Here is a 15,682-nt window from a genome sequence, read left to right as displayed (position 1 = left end):
TTAACCCCAAACCCTTCAAATTAATTGGAAAATTTAATCTATGCTTAACACTGTTCAGTTTGTATTTATATTTTTCAGGGCATTTCTACTACAAGAGCAGTACGTTACAAGGAAGCAGTTTCCAGTAACATACTGTCGGCTTGCATGTATGAATCACTGTATGCAGAAGTTATACAGGGAAGCAGATACTCATGAAACATCTGCAGATTTTCTTGTGACTATACTATGTCCCAGCTCAGTGTTGCTAGGCAATAAAATACCTGAAGCATACAGAATAGCATCCTGCCATAAGAGAACTAGAAACAATTTCAGGATTGTGTAATTTGTAAAAAATCACCATTCTAACTGGTTCATTTTGAGACAAGAACACTAACAGAGCATGCAAGTCACAAAAGTAATGACAGCAAGCTAAAAAGTTGTTTAATCTCATGATGTCTGCGGAGGATTTTCCCTATTGCATGATGATGATGTTTACTAGAAATTATATTTTTATGGCTCCTCTTCCTAGAGGAGATTATATGTAGCTCTTGAATACAGTAAGAACAGAGTAAAAGGATCAACAACTGAAACATTTTCCTCTACAAGGTTTAGTATCTCTTAGTGCTGCTATCCTAAACTCACAGCATGGTACAATCCTGCTAAGAGAAGATAAAGTACCTTGGTGGAAAGCAAAAGGAACACATACAGATCAGGGATTTATAAGCAAGAAAAAAAGGAAGTAAATCAGATCTTTCAGTGTATGAGAGCAAAAGGGAACTGAAGATCATGGGACAATACTGAGAATAGTGGAAGAAAAAGAAATCTTCAGGTCAGAGTTCAGCTGGTCTAAGTCAGTGTAGCCGCAGGGAAGTTACACTGACTTAGGCCTGGCAGGGATCAGGCTCAGCAACCTGAAAGAAGAAAGGGGAAAAACTTAAGAACAGACAAGAGAAGACTGAGGGAGAGCAGGAAGGAAGGTATAATTTCCTTCTTCTGTGAAGAGGGAAGAAAATTCATGTCACTAGAGCTGAAAGGGCAGGAGAATGGACAACTAAGCAAGAAGACAGAAAACTGGAAACATGAAGCATGAGAAGCAAAAAGATATGGACATAGCAGAAGCATCACCAGGTAGAAAGAAAAGAACTTGAGGAAAGAAGTGAAAAAAGAAGTAGTGGCAGAGAGAAATTACATGACTTTAAGTTATTTTATTTCCTGTTCAGCTTACTGCTTCTTGTGCATGCCCATCAGAAGCACTTTAATATTCGTCTTGATTCATTGTCATCTATATGTTTTTCTTCTTCTTAAATACACCGCTAAATACTGTAAAATTCATCACAAGTTAAACCTCCCTGAATATATATGATTACACTTGGATCTCTGACACCATTGTCAGACTAAGCAGGCAGATCTTTCCAGGAGTGATGATCAGTTCCTCTCCCTGTCGTCACCACAAGGTGAAAAAATTACTTTGTGATCAAGTTCTTCAGTCCCTGGGCATCTTGTAACTAATATCAGCGTGTGTGTGTGGGGGGGAATACCTACAATGTGGTAACAATTGTTTAATGTTTTGGATACAATGTGTCATCAGCTGAAATGGATCATTTTTGCTAACCCTGTTTATGACAGCCAAAGGAAAGTTATTTAGTAAGTGCTGCTTACAGGCCTGTAAAAGTACACTCAGTATGAACAGGGAGAGAGCTATACAAAAACATGCATTTATGTACCTTATGTAGCTTTTATTTTTTTTCCTTAACTTGTATTACACTTGCTAATACATGAAGCAATCCTCAGCTCACAGGTTGAGGTTATTTTTAACCAAGTTTGTAGCCCAGTGACTGGAACCTTTGCCTAGAAAGAATGGTTATATCTCTGTAACTCATTATGTACTTAAAACTCAATTAATAACCATGGCAGCTAATGCATTTCTCATCAACCACACGCCTACATAGCACTTTAGTCAACTTGTTTCTCGTTGCACGAACTGTTTGCAAATAACTTGCTGGGCCAGTATTCTACCTATGCAGGCTTTTAAAATGAGAGATCTACAAATGGTTGGTATAAGTTTGTGTGTTTAAAATCTCTTGATTTTTTAAGTCACAAGACAGAGGATAACTAACACTAATAGAGGATAAATTCCTAGATTTGCCAGTGATAATGCTGGGTGAGAAACAGTTTACCTGACCTGCAAAACACAGAGGATTTTAAATTATTATTTTTTATGCTTCAAAATTAAATTGAAGCCTTGAGGATTGCAGCACTCATTTGGTATAGGAATGCTATCTTTGTCCAAACGAAGAAGAAAGCACTCTGTAATGCAGCCAGCTATCCAGAAGACTAATGTTCCTTTCTTCTCTTGCTTTAACTACAAATGCTATTCTGAAGCCACATGTATTTTTACTTACGAAAACACGGTTACTGGCACAGTGTTGTGAAAAACTTCAGTTTTGAAACTGCCCTTTTTCATACTAGAAAAGGGTGAAAAATTACATCTCAAAGCTAAGCAACTACACTATGTATGGTAACTACAGATGATAAACATTCAATGACAGAAAAGTTAATGTGCATATATAAACTGAACCTTGGCAATAACCTTGGTAATAAAACTAACTTTTTCCCAGTTAAAAAACCCTAATTATAACTCTCTGTTAACCCTTTGAACACAGCAGCTATTCATACCACATACATCTGTATACTATATTTATGCAAACAGATAAAAGACACCCTTGTACACAAACATTTTCACACACACACAGACACAGAAGTAGGCATAAGTGTAAAAGCAACAAGTAGAGACAAATGAGTACACATAAATTAGGGAAATGTGTTACGTTGCACAATACCACGTGTTGTCACTGAAGCATACTCACCATTTGCAGAAGATCAGAAGAAACCATCTGCATGCAGCACATCGCTGTTGCCAAAGCACAGACAATGGTGGAGATGATATTGAGAGCGCACACACTGAACAACAGGTCCTGGGGAAAGACAGGCAGCAGAATGTCATCTCCTATCTCAGGGACACAAACAACAGCAAATACTTTTAGCAAATTTGATAATAAACATTGTCAGTCATTATTAATTTAATATGATCTTAATTAGCTGTGTGGAATTCATTCAACCTGTAATACTTTCTTTTAAACCAATCAGCAAAGGAACAATTATAGAAACAAACATCTTCCCTTCCCCCCTGACTTATCAGCAATTCATTTGGTATTAGACATTTCCTCTGACATATTAAAATTTCAAGTTCTCCACTTCCCTGGCAAAACACAAATTGCTGCTTTCACAATACAGACTCCAAGCCATAGCTACCACTAGAAAGATACTACAAAAAAGACTTCTCATAAAAAAAAAAAACATATAGCAATTTCATTACTTTCAATATTTGAAATTTAGAAATTAGGATATTATTTGTGTTAAAAAAATTCAATGGAAAATCTAGTGTGAAATTGAGAACTGCACCCTATATTAGATATTCTACGCGTCTAAAACAGATTCAAAAGAAACACATGTTTTTAGGTACGGCAGAAAAGCAGGGACTGCATCTGGGCATTTTAATGTGTGCTGATGAAGTAAGTGCACACTACCAAGTTTCTGTTTTAATGCATTTAAAATAGCAACAATAAGTACTTCTGTTTACAAAGTAGAATAAAACAAAAGGAACCCTTGAATTAAAACTGAAATATTTTTATAGTAAAGGTATAATTTAAAAAATTATCCATTTCTTGCAATCAGCAGATTTTTTATTTACTTTCCCTACAGCTAGAGAAAGGGAAAAGTGATTTAGCATACTGGCAATATTTCAAAACTACTACAATCCTTCTGCAGCAATTACATAGCTGTTGTACTTGTGACAATTATATTGCTCAAGTTTAGTCGTAGTTCTTGAATGCTGAATGGCCAGTAAACACATTTGGGTAAAAGTAATTCACAGAGAATAGATTAAAAAAAATCAGAATTGTTAATACAATGTGAGTAAAACCACTCACTGGTTAAAGAGGATCTAAGTTTAAAAGAGTATGGCGCTTCAGTCACTTCCAGTTCATAAAACAACTTCCATGCTATAAAATCAATGCATTGCTCGCTTTCTTCCCACCAATACTGAAGAAAGGGTAGAAAAAAAGATGCAGATTTACTGCTGCCACTTTAATTGCATACGCAAGTGAGCTTCATTTGAAAATGGAAATGCCTGCCACGGGAAGCAGACAAACAGGTAATGGGTCAACTTCTAGCCATTTAATAGGCTACACTGAGCCAGGTTTGGTCTTGCTGCTCTGCTCAGCAGTTTTCTGAATTCTTGGCCAGCAGCTCAGCCAGGGGCATAATGGATTAACAGCATCCACGGCAGAAAGACTGGAAGGGCCAATCTCTTCCTGACATACAGAAGGTGCTACAGAGGGCTCATTCAAATATAAGGCCATATAGACAAATTTAAAGCATTCAACTGGAGGTAAACAAGCAAGCAAATCTGCAGAATGCGATTAGTAAACAGAGTCACAAAAAGAGACCACGATTCTGGGTGTTCTCCTTTCCATATGTAAAGCTAGGTGAAGAACACAGAGACAGACACAAGGTCTGGGGGAAAAATAAGACAATTTCTCAGCAGTAAGATACTTGATGTGAACAGAACAAAGAATTCCATCAGAAGTCTGGAAAATCCAATAAAATCCACTATTAAAAATATTTTCTTTCTAGGAAGAACAAAGCTCTTTGGTCAAGAATTCTGCACCTCCTTCACTTCAAAGCTTTTTGGAATGAAACTTCGAATGTGAAGAAGAGCTTAAACAGAGATAAGACAGCAATGAGACAAGTATTGTCATGCCTAAAAATTTGCTGGTAACTTCATTTTTAAAGTACTTATTTCACTTATTGATTCTGCATCGACCAGACCAAAAAGAAATTGTTAATCACATAATTGATTTCAGATTCCTGCAGGCATAAATGCAAGTAGGATGTGACCAGGTGCATGCAACAATTTCTTCTGACATGCCTATAGTTTCACAAGTGTAACCACTATCTTGTAGAAATTGTTGCTGGCTGTACATAAACATTTAGCGGCTTCAACTATTTCCAGCCACATGCATTAATGCTAAAGAGATACAAATTGTATTGATAGGATGGGAAAAAAAAAAATCTTGTCCTTGAAAATCCAGGCTTGTGACTCCAAACTGGTAATAATTATAAAAAAGGAAAAATATTTTTGAAAATATTTGAAAATTTTCCCCTCACAGCTGTATTCCACAGGCCATTTAGAACCAAAAAATTTAGCTAGTCCCAATATAACTTGATACCATTTTGCTGAATAATAAATTCAACATCCAAGTTGTAAACTAGGACTTGAAGGGTCCTTAAGACCTTCACACCACTCCTATGTCTCAGCACAGACTTAACTACACCTCTGTCACTCATGACAGATGTTTATCTACTTTGTTCCTACTGATCCCACAACTTCACTACGCAGTCTATTTCCATGTTTAATTATCTTTACCATTAGAAAGTTTTCTGTATGTCCTTTCCACAGCTGAAAACCCTTGCTTTGCTTCCGCAGATTTTGAGAACAGGCTATTCACTTACAGCAGTTTTTTACACATTTAAAGTCTATTATCACGCTTTCTTTAAGTCTTTCCTTGTTTATTGGGAGACATATCTTTCAGTCCTTCACTGAGAGCAATTTTCCAGGTCTGATCATTTTCATTACTTTCATTTGGTTAATCTCAAGTCGGTCCATGTTCTTCCCAAAACGCAGAATCCTAAACTGGCCACAACTGAGGCCTCGCCAGTGCTGATAACAGCGTAAGGATCGCTCCTTGTGCTTTACAAGCTATCCGCCTGCCTACAAGTCCTGCCGTGATGACTGAATTTTCTTGCAACAGCACATTACTGGCGTATCTTTTGTCCAACACATAGCATACCTTGCTGCTTCAGGCAGTATATACCAAACATACTAATACTAGAGCAGAGATTAGTCTAGGTAAACTGGCATTAGAAAATTCTTTCTGCAGAAATGTAATGGATGGTTAAATGTTTTTATGTCCTTTAAACTAGAAAATAGTTGTATATTGCTGATTAGTAAAAGCTCTACTGAAATATCAAGCAGCAACTATAAAATGGTAGGAATCAGTAACACTGTATTCATATTCATTTATAAAGAATAAGGAATAAACCCAACCTATTTCTTAATGCATGGATAATGGGAGGAAAAAAAATATTTTTTTTCTGTCTGAATTCCTTTCTTCTGCACTCTGTAACATGGAGTAAAGCCAAGCAATGCTTTCTATTTTCAGTTTGGTTATTTTCCTCCTTCTCTAACAGTAATTGCAGAAAAAGTCTCCAATCAGTGTCAAACCAATTGCTTTAATTTTTATTTGTATCTAACTGCTGTGAAACAACAGTAAAGTAAGTTGGCTTGGCAAATACCCTGAGCTGCAGTAGTATCCAAGACTGAACATACACACAACGATCATAACTTTTGTGTTGTGGTTTGAGTTTTTTGCTTTTTTGCCATGGGTAGCTCAAGTCAGTTTGCTATTCAGCGTAACATTTATTTTTTAAGTGAAGGAATACTGCCGACAATAACAACGGCTCCCTTTCCACAAACCCCTTTTCCAGGCCAACCATACAATAGTTAGAGCACTGTTCTCACTGCAGTCTTGGTGATGAAGATATGACTGGAATGTGTTTCAAATGCAGTGATACCAAATTTTCATCTATTTCATAAAGATCAAAGAAGAGCAGACATCTATCAGCCAAAAAAAGTAACAACATAGCAAAGATAAAGCTAAACAAATTCTGAGATGTACATTTAAATTTTCATCAGTGAAGGTAATAACCGAGCAGCGATTGTCATATCTTCATCATCACCTGATATTTCTTAAATCAAGACTACCTCTTCATTTTTTTTCAAAAGTCTGTTTTAACACAAACAGAAATTAACTCATGGAAATCATGTGATATGTTGTAAAATTAAAGAATCACAGCAGTCTTTTCTAACTTTATATGATCTGAATCTATGCAGGGAGTCCAGTGTCCATTGCAACTGGAACTGATATAAAGGCAAACTATTTTTCCAAAAAGACTGAAAGTCACTGAAATTAGAGGGTGATCTGTCAGTCCACATGGTATTTAAGGCAAGTAGACAACTGACTTCAAAAGGAGCATGTGACACCTTTGGCAGCTTGGACAGCTACCACTCGGGTTTGTATTATGCATTTACTGCAAGGAGATGCACAAATCCAGGCAATCCACAAAATTTGCAAAAATTCAAGAAACCCAAATTATGAAACTACTTTAAAATGTAAAACAGGGAAAATGGAAATATTTATGCACAATATAATCACACTAATATCTGCTAAAAGGTTACCAGGTTCATTCTAGTCTTTCCAGAGTTATTTGTACAGCTTACAGTAACAGCTGCCAGCGACCCTAGTACTTTCTAGCTCATGATTCCAAAACTGAGGTTTAATATATAGAGATAGTCTTCCTCCAGTCTAAAGGTGGAAAGGTCCGTAACAGAGCTACTTTAAATTTTTCAACCAAAAATGCCATTTTGACATTAAACATATTTTTCATTTCATTTAGAATTTTGGTTAAAAAAAACAAGTTGGAACTTTCAGTCAGATCTAGTATGCAGTAACATATCACCGAATTATTTTTGTTCCGGGAGGTTGAACAGAAGAGGTTCTTCGTCTCCTCCCTTTCATTTACATGCATTAAGTCTAATTAAGCAGAAATACTTAGCTTTGGGCTTATGTTTACTTGCTAGACAGGAAGAGAGACTTATGAACTATTTTTAGTAGTTTACATAAAATTTGAAACTTTAAACTCATGCTAAGAAAGGGTTTACCCTCTGTCAAACTTAACCAACCTCAGTATAGTTTTCCTCATGCCACAACTACAGCATCTCCGTGCCTCCCTAAGCAGCTCAGCTACAAGCAAAAGGTAACGCCTACAAATATCAGAATCAGTCAGAAGTTATGTTTTCTAGCTGCTCTTGGGTATACAAAGCAGGTATTGTTGGCTATGCAAACAGAATACCTATATCTAAAAGTACTCAACTGTGTCTTTTTTTCCAGAATTATGGAAACATGGCCTGGCAGAGATCCCACACTGAGCAGTCAGCCTGTGCTGCAGTTTCTGAACATAGTTTTTGCGGATGTCATACAGTTGAGATAACTGTAACAGATGGTAAAATTAGACCATTATTTAGAAAGGTTAAATGATTCAGAGACAGGGCTCTGTAAGATGTAATTCAAAAATTCTGAAGTTCTATCTGGAAGCCTTAAGTACCTAAAGCAGACAGAAGTCACAGTGTGCACTGCTGTGCTCTGTCAAGCACTGCCAACAGTTAAGACAAATCCAATCACACAGTAACAATCTCTCTCCAGCAAAATGACAGCTTAATATTTTGCAGTGCCATTCTTTTAAAACTCTTAATCATGGCCTGGTAAAGAGACCCCAATGCCTTCTTTGGACATTCTACATGCTGCTTGGTCATTCAAAACATCTTTACTTCTCTCTGATGCACTTGCTTTTAGACTTTAGTTGATGAATGTAAACTGCCTAAGCTATAATCTTTGAAAATAAGTGTAATTTGCAGACTACTTTACTGGCCGTATTTCTCTACCAAGTCATGAAAAAAATAACTCTGATGCTGATTTTCTTATCTGCATGTAAAGGATTCTGAGGTGGATCTTTAGTAATGTAGAACTGGTCAACCAATTTCTCATTCATGGAAAACAAACAGGGACTCAGGGACTGAAGACAATACTGCAACCTGAAGTCAGCAGAGAGCAGCTGTTCATGGACTGCAGTCAGACTAGAGAGACGCCTTTCCCTTCCCTCTCCTCCCCCCCCAGCCCCTGAAAAACCTTATCATCTGAATTTGGACTGATATGAAAAAGTCCTTTGTATGACTTACATTTATAATTCTAAGTATAACAGAATGTCACATAACTGAATTCCTGCTATTTACTCCCCTGAGAGCAAAACATATTCAATTTCATACATTTAATCATTTAGTAAAAAATGATATGCCTTGAAAAATCATTAGTGAGTGCCTGAATAACCATATTTCTCAGATTCAAATTATTAGCACAGATGCAAGATTACAAAAAGAAACCAACATGTATCAATAAAAAATTATGCACTTATTCATAACTCTAGCACTACATTAAATATCTTCCTTTTTCTTATTAGAAGTTAACTTCATTTGAAATTACAACCAACAATAAAACTATTCAATTATCTGGGAAGTTTCTGTAAGGGGTGTTTTCTGATAAGAATAAATGATAAACAGCATTATTTAATAATTTTATTCTAAGAAATAAAGATGAAATGCAAATTGAAATACATTAGAAAGAACACAGCAAAAAAACAATTAGTCTTCATTGAATACTACTAAGTTATCAGAACATACACCCACTGTCTATCAACAAACTGAAGAGGAAATAATTTTCTTATTTTAAAACTAGAGTTTCTTTGCACTATTGAACAGATTCAGATTGTAAAAGTCATGAATAATATTATCTAAATGTTGTATTTCGGTACTTCCTTTCTATATTTTAGTTCCTACCAACTGAAGAATCAATTACAAGTCATTTCAAAAAGAGAACAAAGCTACCAGGTAATAAAGGTAAATATATAAGCAATGGATTAAAAAAGACTTAAACACTTTAAAACCATTTACATGTAATACCACTGATATTTACCCACCTCTGGTAGGATGTCAAACATTAAACAGTGCACAAAACCCCAGTGGAAATAAAAAGTCAATTAAAGATACCGGAGCAAATCTCCATAACCACCCAAAGTACTAACTACAGGAAACCGGATGTCCTCCTGTTTGTAAATTTTCTTCCATACGGTCCATTACATGTAAATGAATTTACATCAGAAGATAAACAGCTGAGACAAGCCTTTCAAAAACTGAATCAGCAAGTGATCTCTTTCAGAGACCTGTGCTGGACTTGCTGACTTGTATCAGTTGCACTGTAAGATACGTAGGGCTCTCCTGCTGCAACCACCAGTTACAAAACTCCAGGGCTACTCGCTAGCATCTGCCTACAAACACAAGTGTCTGCCAGCTCAAGTGGTATGGGGCAGATCCTCCAACAGTGGAGTAGTGAGCAGATGATTTACAGATTCAATTTTAATTTTATTCATGGATTTGTGTTATATATCACATAATTGTGTTTTGTTTTGTTTCATAAAAAGTTTTATACTTATGAATTTCAAAATTTCTTTTTAAATTCGTAACAGCTGAGAATGCAACACTGGCCTGATTCAACAAGGTGAACCAGGCAGAGCCAGGGTTTGTCAAAGCTTCGAACAACGGCAAAACTAGACACAGTGCTCGAGAAGCGGCAGATTCCAGGGGACATTCGCATACCTTACTGCATCAGCACTGGTGGAGACATCAGAGCGTCAATAAAGAAATCAGTATGAGCACATGCCCTTTCATAGTCTTATTTACAATACAAGCTAGTCTTCGTTCAAGTCACCATCTTTCCTTTCTTACTTTATATGGCTTCAAGGCATTGCACGCCTCCCCTTCACTGCCCTTTGTCCATTACAGGAACCCAAACATCCTATCCAACCCTGTCACTATGCTACAGGGAAGTCTGAAGGGCCATTCTGTAACCATGTGACTGAATAAAAGGACTCATGACTACTTCGGAATATGAGTTTCTGCTTAAAAGGAATCTTTCACTACTTACACTTGTTGACCTATCCTTTTCATTGACAGCTCTTCCACAACGTTACGGCCTTCAGAAATTATATGCATCACCAGCACCACGTTTTACTTTTCCTCTTCCCTGCTCCAGTTTCCTATCTCCCACAAAAACACACATTTTATGCATATCAATAGACATACTTCTTCCAGATTAACCATGTTTGACAGCATGAGCTAGGGTTCATAATCTGGTTTGCTAAGATACTGCTCTCGCAGAAGGAGGTTTGGTTATAGCATGCTGGTGCAGCTGTAGCAGCTCCGGGCAGTGCTAGGGAAGGAGTAGAAAGGAACAGCCCCTCTCTGACAAGCTCCCCTCCAGCAAGGAGCTCAAGTCTGACAAAGCACAGAAAGTTCCTAAATAAAGTTCCTTTCCCACAGATAACATACAGGTATCTTGCTTATTTCATAGGCGTCTATATACAAACCCTGCTTCTCACCGAAACCTGCCATGAAAAGTGGGTACTGCCATCCCCGTCCCTTCCCCAGTTGTGCTCTCAAAGAGCCAAGGGATCCTCAGAGCACTCTTACGTCACTGAGCTCAAACATAAAAAGCAGTTGTGAAACTTCAGTGCCTTACCTTGCTGAGCCTTCCTCTCCACTTTAGCCATTTCCAGGCACATTCAATCTTTGAAACTGTTTCCACATGTTTACATTTGTCCCATACCCCTGTACATCACCAGCTTGCAGGTAGCTGCTTAGAGGAATAAAAGTCAGGGATTTTTTTGATTGATGAGGGACTGAAGGTCAGGGAAGAGTCACTGGCAGAAGTGGTTGTCTCTCAATTTTAATTCATAATAATCTCTCAGAAGGAAGATTATCAATAATTAACATAAATTACAAAAAGTAAAACTAAACCATCCTCCATTCCACAGTGCTATAAGTGAGCCATGTCTTTTTTGCTGCGGAGTCCTAGGAAGATATAACCCACATTTTCAAGTGTATTACTTTTCAGAAAAGTGACTACATAAAAATGTAAGTTCTCTAAATCTGAGACTATACCTAAAAGCCTATGAGACACTTAAAAATAGGAGCTATATTACAAAAGCTAAGCATTTTTTTAAACCTGAACTTTTAATTCAAATATTTTTGTATATGTTATATTCCAAAAATACCATTTTAAGATATACTTTACTGAGAACATCGTGTGAAAAAGAGTATGCAGTAACACACTGAAAAACAATCTGTCCTAAAAGTGCATTCTGCTTGTTTTCTACCAAACTGCTGGGTATTAAAGTAGTCAGATGGTATTAAACTGGAATAGGGAAAAAAATGGTGATTGATTTATCACTCTGATAACTCAGCTGTAAAAACAATGATTTAACAAACCAATTTAGAACAGCTGTTAGCCCATGCAATCACCTGACAGAAAGCAAATGAAATCTCTGGCATGAGAATCCAAAATAAAAAATGGCAATAGCATGAGCCCCATGTTATAGTGATGGGAGAGGTGGCAGAACCAGGTCCTATATGACCGAAGAACACTCACAGCACCCTTCTGAAATTTTGTCCCTCAAATATAAATTTTAATCTCCTATCATAGAAAATACACTGCAAAACTGCAATGCCTCCAGTTTGCTCTAATTTTGTATCATATCCATAGAGTTCCTTCATCTTAGAAAACAGAAAGCTATAACTGAATTTCTCCCTGCTAACTACTGCTTGACTTCAAGAAACAGCTGGAGGAAAGTCATATGAGTCAAACACAGTTGCAGTTTGGCTATAATACATGCAGGAACACACACATTCAACATTAACAGAAAAATTCAGTATAATTTTAGGCTGGGAAGAGAAATACTACTTGAGTGAAAGCAGCCCACATCAGAAATTGTGCAGTAAGGTGAGTTCCTGAAAAGTATATTCCTTCCATATATCCAATACCTTCAAATTCATAGCTATAAAAATGCAGTAAGACACACTTGCCTTTTGAATGGGAGTGTTCACCTTGACCATACACACTTCATTCATCAAATGCATAGTGCACCAAGTCATAAAGCAGAAAGTGTGCATGAATATCAAATGAGGGAATTTAACATTCAAAACACAAACATGCCACACAAATGAATCACTACCACTATAAAATACTTATTCTTTCTGTCAAATATTACATGGAAAGCTATCCAACTGTGCTGCTTGCACAGAACTGAAAAATTCTATTTAAATGTACCCAAGATTACTTTGTTCTAGAAGAAAAAAAAAAAGCACAGATCAATGCTTTTTGTCTTTGATTATTTCTTTGTTTCTTTACAACATTTAAAATAATTTTAGCTTTGGTGAAATAAATTATTTATGTTCATATTACCAAAACGTAAGTTAGAGAAAAAAAAAAAAACAGTACTTTTTAATAGTTCTAACCTGTACAATAAATATTGACTTACCAACTTTTTACAGAACTCTACAAAACATTCCCATTTTTGATTGCTCAATAGATTGGTTTCTTGTGGAAATAAAAGATTCAGAGTCTTGGAGGATCTTAAGTTCCTTGACCTTTTGAGAGTTCAGTCAATACACAACCAAAGGAGTAAAATAAGCTTGCCAACGTGTAAAAAGAACACTCAGTAATCAGTAACCCTGAACACACAGATCTAAACATCCACACTGATCAATGGCTAAAACCAGTCTCACTTTTGCAATTCTGTGAAGACGATTTATTTTCTCCTTGATTGGCTTCAATTACAGTGCTTCATTGCTTATACCACTATAACCTGAAAAAAGATAATGAGCAGTAAAGTTTTTTCACCCATGAAATGACTCTCTGTGCACCTCTTTTCTTCATAAACTCAAGGACAACAATCTTTTTAGATCAAATTACAATTTCACTTGTTCTAACTGGATATGTCTGAGAAACAGTAGGCAAACTAGCTGTTATAAGACTAGGAAGACAGCCTTCACGCACAAAGAATCAGTTCTCAGCCATATGGGTTTCACATGCACTTTAAACTGTAAATGGAGAAATAGTTAATGCTTCATCAAACAGATTTATGATATGGAAGTGCAATATAGTATATTAGTTTACATGACTAAATATTATTTAATTAATATTTATTTAACAAAACAGTGCACAGCTAGTTCTTAAGGAAAGTATGCCCAAAAAGGTCTTCTCTGCTTGGATGTAAGTTTGCAGATCTTTCATTAACTCAGATATCTATGTTAAACTTAGTATTGGAGATATATTAGGGAGAGATTCTTCAAAGACTAAGATTAATTTCCATAAAATAATTGAACAAATATGCAATATATGGATTTCAGTCATTCAAAGAGGCAGCTTTTCAACTGTGATAGAAGTTCATAATAGTATTCACTCTTTGCATAACCTAGGAGTAAAAACATTCAGGAGAAAGAAAAAGTATGAGCAGAATTGTAATATATCTGTTAAATAACTATTGTTTAGAACTTCTGAAAACTTCTAGCTCAACTATTCAGTCTACAAAGCCCACACTGAATTGCTCTATTTTTGATAGGATCTATAATGGTAAATAAACTTCAAGCATAGCAAATATTTTCAGTTACCTGTTAAGGAAAATGAAGCAACTCCAGCATTTAAAGTACCTTATCTTTGAGGAAGCTACTTGTTCCTCACTGAGGTATATCCAATTTTAAACTGATTAAAAAGTCCTTTCAGTCATTTTGATTCAGCTCAGCAAAATTAAATATTTTGTATTTGGTCATACAGGGAATCACAGGGGAGCAAAAGAGAAGCAGCCTGTCCTCATAACTTTAAAGAACAAGTTAGGGGTCATCCTTCTTTGTTTTGCAAGTGAAAGCACATTGTTCTGACCAAAAAAAAAAAAAAAAAAAGGTTAGGCCCGGCCAACAAGGAACTCTGTAACAATAAATTTGCATTCAAAGGAGAAGAAAGGAAAGAATCACACAGAAAACTGCAAGAACCCTCACTTACATAAAGATCTAATAATGATGACTCACTTACAAACTAACGAATAGGATCACTAATGTAAAAAAGGCTTTACTATTTTTATTGTACCTTATAGCAGCGCTAAAACAAATATTTATGCTGTGAATAGAGTGGGAAAAACAGCTTTCCCCCTAGTCTTTATAGTCACAAAACCATTTCATGGATACACTTAAGCAAAATAGGAAGCAATTATTTAAATAGTAAAGTCATAAATTAGCATATATGACTGCAGGTATTCTGGGCTGTGTAACTTGTTAATTAAAAATACCACACTGAATCACTACTAAACCAAAGCAGCATAACGTTCTCCTCTAACATGCAAATATAAAAACCCATTACAGAACAATTCAATCTCACAAAACCTATCTTCATCTTCTCAAAACACAAGCTCAAAAATATAAGCTTTGTTGCATGCACAGCTTTAACAAATTCAAGACATTTTGAGTTAAGAAAGAAGAAATAATTTCCAAAGTCAAAGGCTGTCAGGAAAAGTCAATTCTAATACTGAAAGCTTGCTCTAGTTTCAGCTTGTTCTAATCTCAAATTTGAAATTATATGATTATTCTTTGGTGAAATGATATTTAACAGGTTGATCCCATCTCAACTAACAAGTTACAAGGAAAATTCAGTTCCTTAAAATTACACCCACAAACCAACAGGCATTCAGTGCAGAGTAATATGTCAGCATTTTATGCTTATGCAGAGATAATGCTGCATAACAAAAAAAGGCATTTCATTTCTACCTGCGTCACCTTGAAACAGACTTAGGATGTTGCCCCAGCCATAAGCATTGTAATCCAGAGATGAGAAGGTTTTATAACTAGTATGTAATATACACATACACACGTATATATGCATATATTTCATATACACATATACATACATATATACATATGTATGCATACACACACATATATATGTATATATGTGCACAACAAGATGACTGAGAGACAGTCAGAAAAGAAAAATACCGAAGTTACTGATAACACCTCAGCTAAATCCACCAGCTGTTTTGTGTAATACAGTTTTTAAATCCTTGCTAATTTATGAACCACTACGAA

General features: G+C 36.0%; 1 protein-coding gene across 1 annotated transcript in view; it reads right to left on the bottom strand.

Annotated features, from left to right (window-relative positions):
• Positions 1-15,682, bottom strand: part of ENTREP2 (endosomal transmembrane epsin interactor 2) — a 200,366-nt gene that overhangs the window by 36,997 nt on the left and 147,687 nt on the right. Inside the window, exon 5 of the mRNA XM_067305308.1 lies at positions 2,847-2,954. Coding sequence (XP_067161409.1) covers positions 2,847-2,954 — 108 coding nt within the window. The remainder of the gene's footprint in view (positions 1-2,846; positions 2,955-15,682) is intronic.

The sequence above is a fragment of the Apteryx mantelli genome, chromosome 15 (assembly GCF_036417845.1).
Source record: "Apteryx mantelli isolate bAptMan1 chromosome 15, bAptMan1.hap1, whole genome shotgun sequence".
Lineage (NCBI taxonomy): Eukaryota > Metazoa > Chordata > Aves > Apterygiformes > Apterygidae > Apteryx > Apteryx mantelli.
This window is presented reverse-complemented; position numbering and strand designations above follow the sequence as displayed.